General features: G+C 35.6%; 1 protein-coding gene and 1 long non-coding RNA gene across 2 annotated transcripts; one reads left to right on the plus strand and one right to left on the minus strand.

The window, feature by feature from the left end:
* Window positions 1-968: 968 nt before the first annotated feature.
* Window positions 969-7,297, minus strand: LOC123875631 (allergen Tha p 1-like). The gene is made up of 3 exons (XM_045921566.1): window positions 7,249-7,297; window positions 2,339-2,526; window positions 969-1,842 (listed from the first exon to the last, which is right to left on the minus strand). Exons 2-3 carry the CDS (start codon window positions 2,523-2,525, stop codon window positions 1,655-1,657), a joined length of 375 nt encoding a protein of 124 aa, XP_045777522.1. The 5' UTR covers window position 2,526; window positions 7,249-7,297; the 3' UTR covers window positions 969-1,654.
* Window positions 7,298-12,438: 5,141 nt separating this feature from the next.
* Window positions 12,439-14,219, plus strand: LOC123875423. The gene is made up of 4 exons (XR_006798137.1): window positions 12,439-12,531; window positions 13,341-13,401; window positions 13,900-13,926; window positions 14,193-14,219. It is a non-coding gene; the product is annotated as an uncharacterized LOC123875423 (long non-coding RNA).
* The last annotated feature ends 516 nt before the right edge of the window (window positions 14,220-14,735 follow it).

Genomic DNA, 14,735 nt, shown 5'->3' on the forward strand with positions numbered 1-14,735 from the left:
TTGTGATATCAAATTGAACCATTTTTTCTATTATGGTTTGTTAAATCTAACAATTTTCTTAGTATAAAAATAAAACCGACTTCAAAAACCAAAAATACTAAAAAGTAGAAAATAATTTTTGTTTAGCTACACATGTAATGTACCTAGGTTATATAGGTATAATATGCTCGCTCGACTTCATAGTCGAGCGAGCATATTATAAAACAAAATTAGAAATCCAAGAGTGAAGCTCGCCCGACTTCATACCTAGGTACATTACATGTGTAGCTAAACAAAAATTATTTTCTACTTTTTAGTATTTTTGGTTTTTGAAGTCGGTTTTATTTTTCTTTTGAAAATTTTTTATTTTACAATTTTTAGTGGCCCCACTGTACTATAATATGCTATGCCCAGTTAAAACCCTACTGTTTACTAAGCTATTACAGTGATCGCGAGCAATTTGCTCTTATCCATTGAGGAGTTCTGTTCTCCATCTCCGAAGATATTCATCAAATCTTCACCAAATTTATATGGGACCACCTGCACAGTATACCCTTTCAAACAAAAAAAAAAATCCAAATCGGTCCAGGGGTCTTTGAGTAATCGGGGAACATACATAAAAAATAAAAAAAAAAAAAAAAAAAAAAAAAAAAAAAAAAAGATCCCGACGAATTGAGAACCTCCTCCTTTTTTGGAAGTCGGTTAAAAATAGCATTTAGTTACATTTAAGCTGACCACAATCACACCTGATCGAAAGTGATGATGTGGTCTAAGATGGGACACGTTTACCTAGAAGGTGCCTATTTACTCTTTTTTTAACGATACCCGGATTGTAATTGGTAGGAAACACAGATCGCGGAAGAGTATTCAAAACCTTAGCCATGCGTATGAGGAATGAAGACGCAAAACGTTTCGTGCGTGTAGATGGAATGTCAACGACACAAGGATGGAAACTCGCCCGACTATACAACAAAAATAAAAGATATATACCTATACAAATAAAATGTTTTATTTCATAAGTCCACTCTTTTGAATTTCGGCTTAAAAAGTACAAAATTAATACGGACTGGAATAAAATTATTGTATATCACAGACATTTTTCAGAGTTCTCTAGATTTCATAAATTAACATAATCATAGGTAAGAAAAGACAAACATTATCAAAAGTTACAGGTAATTTTATCAGCGAAGTATTTGTTTTCCAAAGTCACTGACCTGTACCAATTTTTTATTAGTTGTATTAGTAGATAATAATATGTCAGTACTTCGAAAAGGCCTCATTGACTCCACTATAAGTGTTACGGTGAAATGCGGTGGCCTTTGACAACAATCACCAAACACCACCGAAATTTTTCACGTGATTAGCTTATCAAGTAGCCAAACCAACGTGACTTGTGGGTTGGCGTGTATCTTTCTAAATCCCGAATTGTTTGTTGGACCTATGAAGGTCCTATTGAAAAGTAAGAGAAATTCTGTGGTCTTTGGCAAGAATTACCAAACACCACCGAATTTTACCACGTAACTTACAAAGCAGGTTAACCAACGCAACTTAATTCAATTTAATTTAATTATGTGTTGATTAATGTAACTCCAGAGTTGTTTATTAACCTGAAAACTTGCACTGTCACTGTCACTGTCTTCGTGGTGGCAGAAAATATGGTGGTCTTTGGTAAAAATTAGTCCTTGGCGTTAAGGAAATTATTGAACGATTCCTTGTACTGGCCGTTGGGGTCATGCTTCTTCGCGAGCTGTTCCCATATATCAGGAACATCTTTCTGGAAAGCGCGTACTATGATGCGCACTAGCTCACGTTGTTTGCGCGTGCACTTTCCACAATTGGTATGAAGCGCTTCGGGAATTATTACTGAAACACAATAAGTACGATATTAATAGTAATAGGTAATGAGATGGCATGCACCGACATCGCACGGATAGGATAAACTATTTTAAAAGGTATTTTCGATCGACATTCTTATATTCTAAGTCTTATAGCACAAGTAAAGGAAAAATCCGTAAACCGTGAATTTGTGGTTACATCAAAAAAAAAAACATGAACAAATAAGTATTTTCAATTTTCAAAGTAAGATAACTATACCAAATGGGATATCATATGAAGGGGCTTTTTACCTGTACATTCTAAAACAGATTTTTATTTATTTTCATGCCTTATAACTTTTGATTTATCGTGCAAAATGTTGGAAAAAATACCCAAGTACGGAACCCTCGATGCGCGACTCTGACTCGCACTTGGCCGGTGTTTAAGTAGTAAGTATCTTTAATTTTACGTTATCGAACATGTTGTTTACAAAATTCAGAAAAAAAACAGATATAAATTTGTCAAAAATAAAACTTGTCATTACTATTGAAAGCGTTTCCTTCGGCGGTGCATGGCGCCTGCCCGAGGAAGCATTTGCCGAAGTTCCGAAGCAGACGTGGATTTGACGCCATTTCCGCAGCATTGAAGCTGTCGTATTTAGGATCGTAGGTGTCAGCAGGAATGGCCAACGCCGCTGCTACCAAAGACGCCAGGACTACAATAATCTTCATCCTAATAAGAAAAACAAAAAAGTTAATTTTTTCTTATATTAACATACTAGATGATGCCCGCGACTTCGTCCGCGTGGATTTAAGTTTTTTGAAATCCCGTGGGAACTCTTTGATTTTCCGGGATAAAAAGTAGCCTATGTGCTATTATTTGTCTCCATTCCAAATTTCAGCTAAATCCGTCCAGTAGTTTTTGCGTGAAGGAGTAACAAACATACACACACACACACACACACACACACACACACACACACACACACACACACATACAAACTTTCACATTTATAATATTAGTGTGATTATTTAGTACTTACATCTTAAGACTTACCAGAAAATTAAGTAGGTAAGTAAGCGTTAAACCGCGCGTTTATTTTAAACGTGACAGATTTCTTATACAACAACGGTGAAACAAGCGGTGAAAATGTTTAGAAAATGAGAATTAGGACATAGGTTAAAATAGTTTAAAATTATAAAAAAATTCTAAAGACCTGTTTTGATAGATTGTATTTAAAATGCATAAGTATTATAAAAATTAATAATAATGAGACCGATGCTGGCGGTATTTATTATGTACTAGCTGTGCCCGCGACTTCGTTCGCGTGGAATAGTGACCGCGCTTTATATTATAGCCACGGACGCTCAGGCGCGCGTGATTCTTTAAATTGACATAACTTTTTTATTTATGAACCGATTGACATGAAATAAACACTAAATGCTAAGTGAAGCTTACTACAATATATTAGTGAAAACCGTATCTAAATCTAATAAGCCGTTTCTGAGATTAGCGTGCACAAACACACAGACAAACAGACAAACAGACAAACAGACAAACAGACAAACAGACAAAAAAAATTAATTACAGTTTCGGGTTCGGCATCGATATAATAACAACCCCTGCTACTTTTTTTTTATATATTTCCATTGTACAGACACCACTTTTCTACAATTTCATTATATGTATAGATGAGCTTCAATTCAGGCTTCAACTGTCAAAAATGTCGGCGTTGTTCCCACTAGATAACAGCATAGGTTTATTCAAGGGGCGGACCAACCAATTCCTGAAAGGCCGACAACGCATCGGCGGTTCCTCTGGTGCTGCAAATGTTCATGGGCGGCGGTAATCACTTGGCATCGGGTAACCCGCCTACTCGCCTGCTCACTATTTTTTTTTAAATTTTAGAAGCACTTGGATATATTTTTTTTTAATTAAAATTGTTATTGCCATGACTATAACCTATTTCCCTAAAATCTAGGACTTGAAGCGCATGAGAGAGGACGCTGCGGGCTCTCATGCCATCCATCGCAGGAGGTTGGGCGCCCATGAGCGCCACCTGTCTCCGTAACGCCTCCGTAACACAAGTACAACACAACAAAACAAAACAATCTTCAATCATCATCATCATCAGCCGGTGGATATCCACTGTTGGGCCTTCCCTAAAGAGCGCCACCACACCCGGTCTTCAGCCTTCCTCATCCAGCCACTTCCCGCCAGCCACTTTATATCGTCGGTCCATCGTGCTGGAGGGCGTCCCATACTACGCTTGCTTAAACGCGGTCTCCACTCAAGGACTTTCCGGCTCCAATCTTCAATAACTTTGTTAAATTAAAGTGAGACAAAATAGGATTGCACATTTAAAACTATAAACTTTCCTGTATTCGCCCTTTAATTACGGTAATTAATTTTAGTCAGAAAGAAACATTATTTGTCAATAATTAAATTAAAAATTTAAAAAACCCCCGACACATAAACCTCTAAAAAGTAAAAAAATAATAGGTAAGTATGTATGGGCCCTTTAAGAATAGTATAAATAGTAAAGTTTTTATCCAAGCGCTCGTTGCGCCAGGGGACCGCTACCTATCGTAAACTATGAAAGTCATCTGTTGTAGAAAGAATAGTCTTTAGCGGTCCCCCGACGCAACGAACGCTTGGATAAAAACTTTACTATTTATACTATTCTTAAAGGGCCCATACATACTTACCTATTATTTTTTTACTTTTTAGAGGTTTATGTGTCGGGGGTTTTTTAAATTTTTAATTTAATTTTTATTTCACGCTTTTTAAACTTTTATTCATAAATTACCGTTTATTTGTGCCATTCTAAAACCCAATTTCTATAATAATATAAATCCAATAAGGCAGCTAATATCTCTTCAAAAGTAACATCAATGTTATGTTAATTATATGTTCCATGAAATATTTTTGACCGAACTTCACTAAATCAAGAATTATCTGAATGACTCACATAGTTTAACACGACCAAAACGAAATATCTGTTTCTAACATGTCGTTGCTTTAAAAATGTACCCATTTTACGTAGTCGTAAATAGTTCGCTTTTCAAGATATACCTACGATTAAATTGAAATCGACTTTCATCCGATGAAATAAGGAATAAAGTGGCTTGTATTTCATTTTGTTTGTTATTGCATGTCAAAATTTTATTTGACATAACTTTCAAAAACCGGTCAAGTGCGAGTCTGCCTCACACATGAAGAGTTCCGTACAAGTTTTTTTTTTATGTAATGACAATTCAGTTGTCGGATTTCACTTTACTTGGGCCACAGGAGTAGAGTGCTTGAGCTATAAGATATTGCTACCTGCCTTTCATGATTCTACGTAAACGGGAAGTACCCAATTTATAAGTTTTGATTCTCTTGAAAGATGACACACAGACAGACAATGAAGTGGTGAAGGAAAACACCGTCAGGAAACCTGCATGCTTAAGAGTTGGCCATAATGCTCCCTCAAAGGTGCGCGAGGTGTGCTAATACGTGCTTGGCCAGTGTGGTAGCTTCTCATTCTGAGAGGAGACTTGTGCTCAATAGTGAGCCGGCGATGGGTTGATCCTGATGATGATGAATTTTAAACGTATTTTGTCAAAGTAAATAAGCTGAGTTCAAGCAGATAAAATATAAAGAAGGTGCGCCTAATGCATCATCCAAACCTGCGCGACAAAGCGACTACGATGCGGGAACCTCAGCCGCGCGGAGGGTCATCGCCTCCTACGATATTTAATGGTGCCATGCACACCTACGCGACTACATCTTTTTTTTCTACAGATACCTACTGAACCCTAAAAATTGTTTGACTATGGTTTGGGTTTGGGTTGATTGTTCGTGGCCTTTGGTTGACTGTTGGATATTATAATTGAATTGATGTTTTCTCGCTTTAACTGTGATTATAATATTTTATAAATTAGAAACTCCGCGCCTACGATCCAAAGTATCGGAGTTTTCCAAAACATTATTTTCAAATAAATAATTATGTATCTAGGCAACGTCCATCTTGACGGCTTGACATTTGCCAATTGACATAATATTATGAACCTCTGTTACAATAGTGAAAGATCCCAGGGCCACCAGCCGTCACGTATTTTCTGACGAACGAAATGTGGACGATTGAGTAGTGTTAGTATGTACAAAGAACGCATGCCTACGGACCTGCTAGCTTAGACGGCCAATTTTCAGGTATCAGGTAATCTAGGTACATAAAAACATTACTTACCTCACGTAAATTCTCCATTTTTTTTTAATTTTTAGCTGATTTTTTTTAATATTAATAATTAATTGACATAAGTAAACTATAAGAGAGTGAGAGAGAAGTCAATATATATCCTAATATATGTCTTACTCAGTCTCATGCGCGTAGATAATGATGCCCTCGCGCTCAAACCCACAGAGGCATTAAAATTGAATTTAGGGGATGATTGGTTCTCTGGATCGGTCTGTCTTCTTGTAAAAGGTTTTAAAATAGTTGTCTGGTGGACATATATAAAAATGGAGCATCAGAATTTACGTGCAGTTAAGTAATTACTTATGTTGGGAGCTTTAAAGCGTCTGCAAAGCAATACGGCCGACGCGGGAAGTGTCTGGGAGTATTGGCGACATATTTTTAAGGATGTTGCCTAAAATATACGTAAAAAACAGTTTGGAGAATTTACGTGAGGTAAGTAATGGTTTTATGTACCTTGATTATCAGATAACTGAAAATTGGCCGTCTAAGCAAGCTAGCACGTAGGCTAGGCATGCTTTCTTAGTACTTACTAACACTACTCAATCGTACATATTTCCTGTGTCAGAAAATACGTAACCTCTGGTGGTCCTGGGATAAAAGTAATAAGAAAACCAGAAAAGAGCTGATAACTTCCAAACGGCTGAACCGATTTTCTTGGATTATAGCTAAGAACACTCTCGATCAAGCCACCTTTCAAACAAAAAAAACTAAATTAAAATCGGTTCATTCGTTTAGGCGCTACGAGGCCACAGACAGATACACAGATACACAGATACACAGATACACAGATACACAGATACACAGATACACAGATACACAGATACACAGATACACACGTCAAACTTATAACACCCCTCTTTTTGGGTCGGGGGTTAAAAAACCATTACAATTTTTAAAATTCAACACCCTTGGCACTAAATAAGAATGACGTTTATGTATCGTTGTGATTGAATCTTTTTAAAGGAGTTAAGTTTCATCAGTTTTAGCATAGGTAGACTTCGCTATACTGAAGTTAGCAACTTTTATGTTTAGAGTTAGACCTGAGATAACTGACCTAAGATTACTGAAGAATTAGCATTTGTACGAGCACGAAGGAACCAAGTGTAACTTGGTATTGAAATAAATAAAAAAGTTACTTATCGACAGATTAGAGAATTTTATTATTAATTTTGGCCATTAATCGCAACCAGTTTATGCAAAAGATGCTTACTTACGTTTCAAGTTTCTTGTTCCTATGTTGTGCTAATACTGCGTATTATATCGTTCAACAATCTTTTATATATTATGTAGTCAGGAGGAAACACTATACCTACCTATGAACGGTTCCGTAAACTAGATTGATACGGTGAGTGTTCAAACTGTCTTCAAGACCGATCTGAGTGAGTTCTTAAAAAGTTGTGTAGGGACTTTAGATGACTCCAAGAATATAAAAAAAATATTGGAAGTAATTTTTTTTATAACGATAGCCTCGCATATTGTTGTAGGTACTTGAAAATCTGGTTAAGTGCGAGTCGGGCCTCGCTCATTGAGGGTTCCATACATAATTTAATTATGAACGTTATATTTTGGGTGTAAGAAATATTAATTCTTTTCCGAGTTAGAACATTGCAATAAACCGTTGTTTGTTTTGGTCACAACTTACAAATTATTTTATAAATCCTTGTAGTCAGTAGTTGTCGTTTAAAAACAGTAGGTATATGGTACATAATATACTGAAATTTAATATTCCTAACTAGTTCAGTTTTTGAGCTTTCAGACATTCATTCATTTTGAGACATCACCAAAAATGTTCTGAAACTGACAACTTTGGCGGCCCCCCATTTCCTTGTTTTATAAAATAAATAAAAAATATTATATTCGTACTCTACTCAATGAGCTCTAAACAGTGTTATCCCGCATGCTAGGATAAGAATTTTTTTTTAGTTTTTGGCTCCTTTTTCATATATGCAAGTTCCCCTGAAATTTTTTTTAATTAAAATTCTAATTCAATATTAATTGTTTTTGGGTCAACGTTCTACACTAAATATCAAAATTTCAGATTTGTAACTCATTAATCTACGAGCTAGAGACCTATGACACGTGGACAGACGGACGGACAGACAGACAGATAGCAGAGTGACATTAATAGGGCTCCGTTTTTACCCTCTGGGAACGGAACCCTAAAAACTAGTGAGTGGCTGTTTCTGAAAGGGTTACCTATATAAGTATATATCAACATATACACGCATGTAGGCCTTGTGTATTTTTACGAGATTCCTGATGCAGATACTGTTGCAGCGCGATGGAAGTACCAAATATTATAATAACAATAAAAAATATTATTGTAATATTAAGTATACCTACCTACAGAGTGAACTATACACTTTGTAGATACATATACATTATACATGATGCCCGTGACTTCATCCGTTGATTTACATTTCCCAAAATCCCGCGGGAACTCTTTGATTCGCTTAAAAAATTGGCTGTGTCATTCTTTAAGTCTTCTTTAATAATATCCGTAGTGCCTGCGGGTGATTGAAGGACAAACCAACAAATAAATAAAATAATAAACACGCTTTCGCATTTATTAATAATATGAATAGTGATATTTGTATCCAATAAGCAATTAATAATAATGATATTTTGCATATTGACGTAGGTATCTATTATTTAGCTACATGCCTACCTAGGTAGGTTATGTTATGTATTTTGTATTTTGATTCTGTGTATTATGATTGCGTCAAACAACAGGTTTGTGTACAATAATAATATCGCCAGTTAAGATGGGTCTCTCCGTCACTCGCTTCATACAAACGTAGTTCCGATTTCATTTAAATATTAAGCAACCAAAGTCCATGAAATGCAGACATATTCTAGAAACTAATATCTATGTTTGTGTTTTTCCAGATTTCTGTTAAAATATTCAATTTCAAAGTTACGCGGTCTTAAAAATTTACATACAAATCTTTGAGCCCCTGTAATTTTAAAACTACATATTTTTAGAAAAATCTAAAACACCACAGTCACAGATATTAGTTTCTAGAATATGTCTGCAAAATTGGACATGGACTTTGGTTGCTTAATATTCAAATGAAATTGGAACTACGATTGTATGAAGCGAGTGACGGAGAGAGCCCTGTTAATATTTAAGAGCCCGAACAAAATCGATGCATGCTAATTTGGGCACATTGCTGTTTTTATACCAATTAGTTATTACGGAGAAAAAAATTCCTGCGTCGACCACGGAGTAAGTAGGTAGGTAGCATGTCTATGTCTGGGCTCAGGTTTTGAAATCTCTTATTTTCTTTTTCTCTGTCTGCATCACAAGCGTCAAGTGTGAGTCGGGCCTCGCTCTTTTACGGTTCCGTACATAATTATGAACTTCATATTTTGGGTATATGGAATAAATTGTTTCCTTTCCGAGCTAAGACATCGCAATAAACCGTGAAAGAAAACCCTAAAAAATGTTCGTTTGTTTTGGCCACAGCTTACAAATTTTCATAAATCGTTGTTTTATGTGGTTATGTGTTTGACCTGTGGAAATGTATTTATATGTGTCATGATTTATTTATATATGTCATGATTTGCTAAATGTGTGTGTTTGTGTGTTTAGAATCAGTCAATTATTAAAGTGTTAATATTTGAAGGTTTTAATGTTTCAAAAGAGCATGTGTATGAGCATGATCTTTGCCTCAAGAAACGCATGGACAGAGACAAAAAGGCAGAATTAGTCAGTTGATGTGAGCTCGAGATAGGGGTGAAACATATTGATTAGAGAGAAAACCACAACAGACATCAACATTCAACTAGTAGGTACTAGAAATCAGTAAAAGAAGAATAAAAAATGGACTTTATACTTTGGCTAAGATTGATGATCCATACTTCATAGTCGCTGATCATTCCTCCCTGTGACAGTTGGAGACAATACATAGAGTAGATATCTTTCAGCTTTTACTGTATATATGAAAAGAAAAGCCGACTGACTGACTGACTGATCTATCAACGCTCAAGCTCGAGCTACTGGACTGATCGGGCTGAAATTTGGCATGCACATAGATATATACATATAGCTATTCCTAAACATCCGTCAAGATAGGATTTTGAAAATTTAACTTAAGGGGTTTGAAACCTGTGTTAGTTCACACGGACGAAGTCGCGATCATAAACTACATAATATAAAATAACGAAGGTCTGGCTCTCGTTGGCTCTTGGTCCATTACGTTTTACGTTGTTTAATGAATGTTAACTAGATATATTTTACTTCCCCATGATACAAATTACCAAATTACAAACAAAACAAAACATCCTAGTGACGAGACATGGACGAGACTCGACTTCTAAATTACACATTATAGATTAAAAAGGCCTACGTGTATAATAAAATTAAGGCTGATTATAATAATATACTACATTAATGATTTGGTGTTCTCTAACCATACTGTTCATACTAATATTGTAAATGCAAATGTGTGTCTGTCTCTATCTGTATGTCTGTCTGCTACCTTTTCACGGCCCAACAGTTTAACCGATTCTAACGAAATTTGGTACAGGGTCAGCTTATATCCCGGGGACGGACATTGGCTACTTTTTATCCCAGAAAATCAAAGCGTTCCCACGGGATTCTTAAAGACCCATCCGCTTAACCGATTTGTATGTTTGGCACCGAGGTAACTTGCGCCCCTGTAATTGATATAGGCAACTTTATATCCCGGAAAATCAAACAGTTTCTTTAAAAACCTAAATCCACGCGGACGAAGTCGCGGGCATCCTCTAGTATTCAATATATCGACTGTGAAGTGGCAACATGTCCTATCCCGGTTTTTTGACGATTTCGCTTTATACTATTTCGTACTCCGCAGTATCACAGTTCAAGAGAGTTATGTTGTATAGAAACAGGCGTTGCTTTGCGGAAGTCCATGATATACAAGGAACAAAAAGCTTAATTTGCTGTAATCCGCTAAACTAGACAAATCTGTACGTGTAACATGCAGCATGCGATATGCACCCCCCGCCCTCCCATTGCTAAACATGCAGGAAAAGCCAGCCACCAAGCAAGCAATACGTACCACCACCACGGAGCACAACACAAATCCTAAAACCACTCGACGCACGTTTCGCCACAACTCCGGAGAAGATGTAGACCTTACAATGCATAATTGCAAAAAAATCTTTGCCTTAGGTACAATGTCACATTGCAAAAAATCTGTACAATTGTACATTGTACACGGAATACACGGAACTATGAGTCAGTTTAGTGTGTGATAATATGATAAGGATGTCGCAGCCGAGTCGTATTCGTGAGGTGACGTCGATCGCATCCAGATCATGAGAACCTGTTGCATGGTCAAGTAGACTTTATTACAGAGAATTACCTCTAATTGTTCTTGTAATATACGAGTACTTACCCAGTCTCGTCTGGACACAGATGTGGGAAATACAAATAAATCTGATTTGCAAGTAGGAAACTTGTCAACAAAATTTACCTATTTTATATGAATAAACCTTGAGTTTTGATGACCTTACGATTTATTTATAAAATAAAAACTTCGTCCGCGTGGATAAGTAAATATGAATAAGTAGGTACCTATATGTTTTTGAAATTTTGGTGAGACTCTTGAATTTCTATAATAAAAGTAACTAACACATGCCTCCAGGATATCGCTGTACTTTGGTTAATCTACCTACCTACCTAAATTCTGTCTATCGCCTTCTGATATCGCTCTAGCAGCTGCCAGCAGAGAAAATCTAAGCGAAATAATTCATATGCACGATTTTTCGTAGAATTATAAACTAAAAATCATAGACCTCTAAAAATATGTTTACGTAGTTTTTATCACTATTAAGTAGTTCGTCGAAAAACCACAAATCTTATAAATATGTAAAGTTGTAAACGGTAGCGACAAAATATAGGCTTACAATAAAATGATACTTTTATAAATCTTTAGTAGACACTACCAGTAAATACCTACTGCTGTAATTTAAAAACTAAAAAATAAAAAATAGAGAACCTATTTACACCCCAAAAAAGCAGTGTATTGTTTTCAGGGTTCATGTATGTACCTATGTGAGTTTCTTTATTCCACCATAATGGATGTATGGATGTATGGAGTATCGTAAAATCCTTACATTATCCTGTGTCACACTAGTGACTAGCTATAACTTTTTGAAAAAATCAATATGGCGGCTGTATGGCACATTTTCAAATGTGAATTTTTTTAGTTTTTAGTTCGGTTTTGGCAAGACAGACACACTTTCACATTTATAATATTAGTATGGATGGATAGATTTATATAATATTAGTATTCATTCATTCAATATTAGACATTGTATGAAAAGCAAAAATTATAACTTAAGCAGTGAAATATTCAAAATTATCTATCTGTTGTATTTCGGGTTATCAGTTATAGAGAGGTCAGTTTAACTTAAATGTTGTCAATCATATTTAAATTAGATTTTTTTGTTCATTGAACTAGACGGAAGAGTGAATTTACTAAATAAATATGCCCAAATTAACGGTATGTATATATTGTGCCTTTTATAAAAATAATACCTATCTACTGAAAACTAGACACAGGTTACATTGTACACTGTACAGTATCTTTTTTTTTTAATTAAAATATTACAATAAAACTTAAAGCTAGCCTTATTTAATTACTATACAAATCATGCTCGCGTGGAATAGTGCCAAGAATACTGGCTGCAATTCCGCGCTGGACAGCCAGGCTGATCCGTTGTGCAAAAAATGAACCAGCCCTTCTGTATGTCTCTTAAAAATTTTTTTGCACTAAGATCTTATAAGTTCTAAACATCCTCTATCTAAGACCGAAATTTTATTAAGAATTAGAATTTTTCGAATCGGGCCTAGCTCTTTCAGGGTTCCGTACATAATTATAAACATCATATTTTGGGTTTCAATTAATATTATTTCTTTTCCGAGCTAGAACATTGCAATAAACCCCAAAAATGATTCTTGTCGCAGCTTACAATCTATTTTATAAATCGTTGTTTTCAGTATTTGTTGTTTAAAACAGTAAATTCAAACAGACAGACAGACAGCAATTGACATTTTTATTAGATGACATTATTATTCCCTATTGACTCTGTTTTTTGACCCCTTGGGTACGGAACCCTAAAAAAACGGAAGAAAGTTGCGGAAATTGTCATTTTAGAGAACTGGCCACTTTGATCTCAGATATCTGGTGTTTGAGTTAATCGAAAACATATTTCGTTTACGAAAACTACATAACGTCCACTTTCTATGTGAGTTATAGGTATTCTGAAATAGGTTTATTATAGGTTTTGTACTCTTTTTTTTATTTTTCAGTACCTACTTGTTCTGATAGCAGTTATCGCCATCGTATCGGCTCGTCCTTATCCACAAGGCGGTAAATATAATAATATCTGTTCTTTTATTATCTCAATAGTTTCTGTAGTTTATGAAAATCGGAAATACTTAAGTACTGTTTATGCTAGGTATAGGATTTTAAAAAAAATGGTGCTCGAGTTAATTGTTAAATATTAGTTAAAATATGAGATGAAAATATATTTCTGGGTGCACAAAAACCTTAGCCTAACTCTAACCTACTGGCAAAGATAACATTCGTGGTCAAACCTGGAAAGGGTATCGAAGTTTCCTGAAAACCATACCCCTTTGGTTTCGCTTGGCGGGCGGTAGGGTGGTAACTAGCCACGGCCGAAGCCTTCCACCATATCCGGCCAAAGAAAATTTAGAAATTATAAAATTCCTTTCCCTGGCAGGATGGCAGGAATCGAACCCCGGACCTCTCACTATTAAGACCATAACGCTCACCACTGTATCTTGGAGGTATCAGAGAGGGAGTAAGCAATTAATGCAAATTAAAATAATAATTTCTTTGTTCTAGTGACCGTCGTGGAGAATGAAAATGGAGGTACTCTACAGCTGTATTATCAATATTTAGCATGAGTAGCTACTTAATTATAAACTCAAGTATCAACTAAGTAGTTACTTATAAAATTAAAAAAAAACATTTCAAAATAGTCCTCTAATGTTCAGTGAAAACAATTAACTTGATTTTGTTTAACTTAAGCTCAAGGCTCATTGGCAGTCGGAGCGATTGGCGTCGGATTTATAAGAAAATACAATGGTGGTAATTAAAATGAAAGGAACTGATAAAACCTCATTTTTCTTTTTCAGTTGCAGTTGTCGATGGAAACGGACCAGGTAGGTACTTATTTCTACCCGACGGAAGGTTTTGTGGCGAAGTCCAAAAAGGAGGTTTATGTGTTTAATCTGCGTGTATGTATTCCTATGCCCAATCGTAACTACTCAACGGCTCAACCGATTTTGATAAATAAATAATATAATAATAAATGATACGTCATTGGGTTCGTTTTAATGGTCGGTCCATAGAATTCTTAAAAAATCAAAATGGCAGATTTTATAGACGTGCGGATTGCAAAACATGCAGTTCAAACTGCAGTGGGGGTTTTTTGAAAACTTTTTAAATTACTTGTTTTTTGAACTTTTGTCATTGGTACAGAGGCTACTCGTACACAGTACCTAATAAGAAAAAGCCTGCAACACACTTGTTTTTTTGGTGTAAGCCCGACTAGTTTCAAACCCGTTCTAAGTTTTTTCCTTGGACATGAGCCCAACCCACATTTCGTTTCGGGATGATTTATCACACAGACATGACCACATCATGATTTATCATGATTTAATTCTCCAAACAAGTTC

Source organism: Maniola jurtina, chromosome 20 (assembly GCF_905333055.1).
Source record: "Maniola jurtina chromosome 20, ilManJurt1.1, whole genome shotgun sequence".
Lineage (NCBI taxonomy): Eukaryota > Metazoa > Arthropoda > Insecta > Lepidoptera > Nymphalidae > Maniola > Maniola jurtina.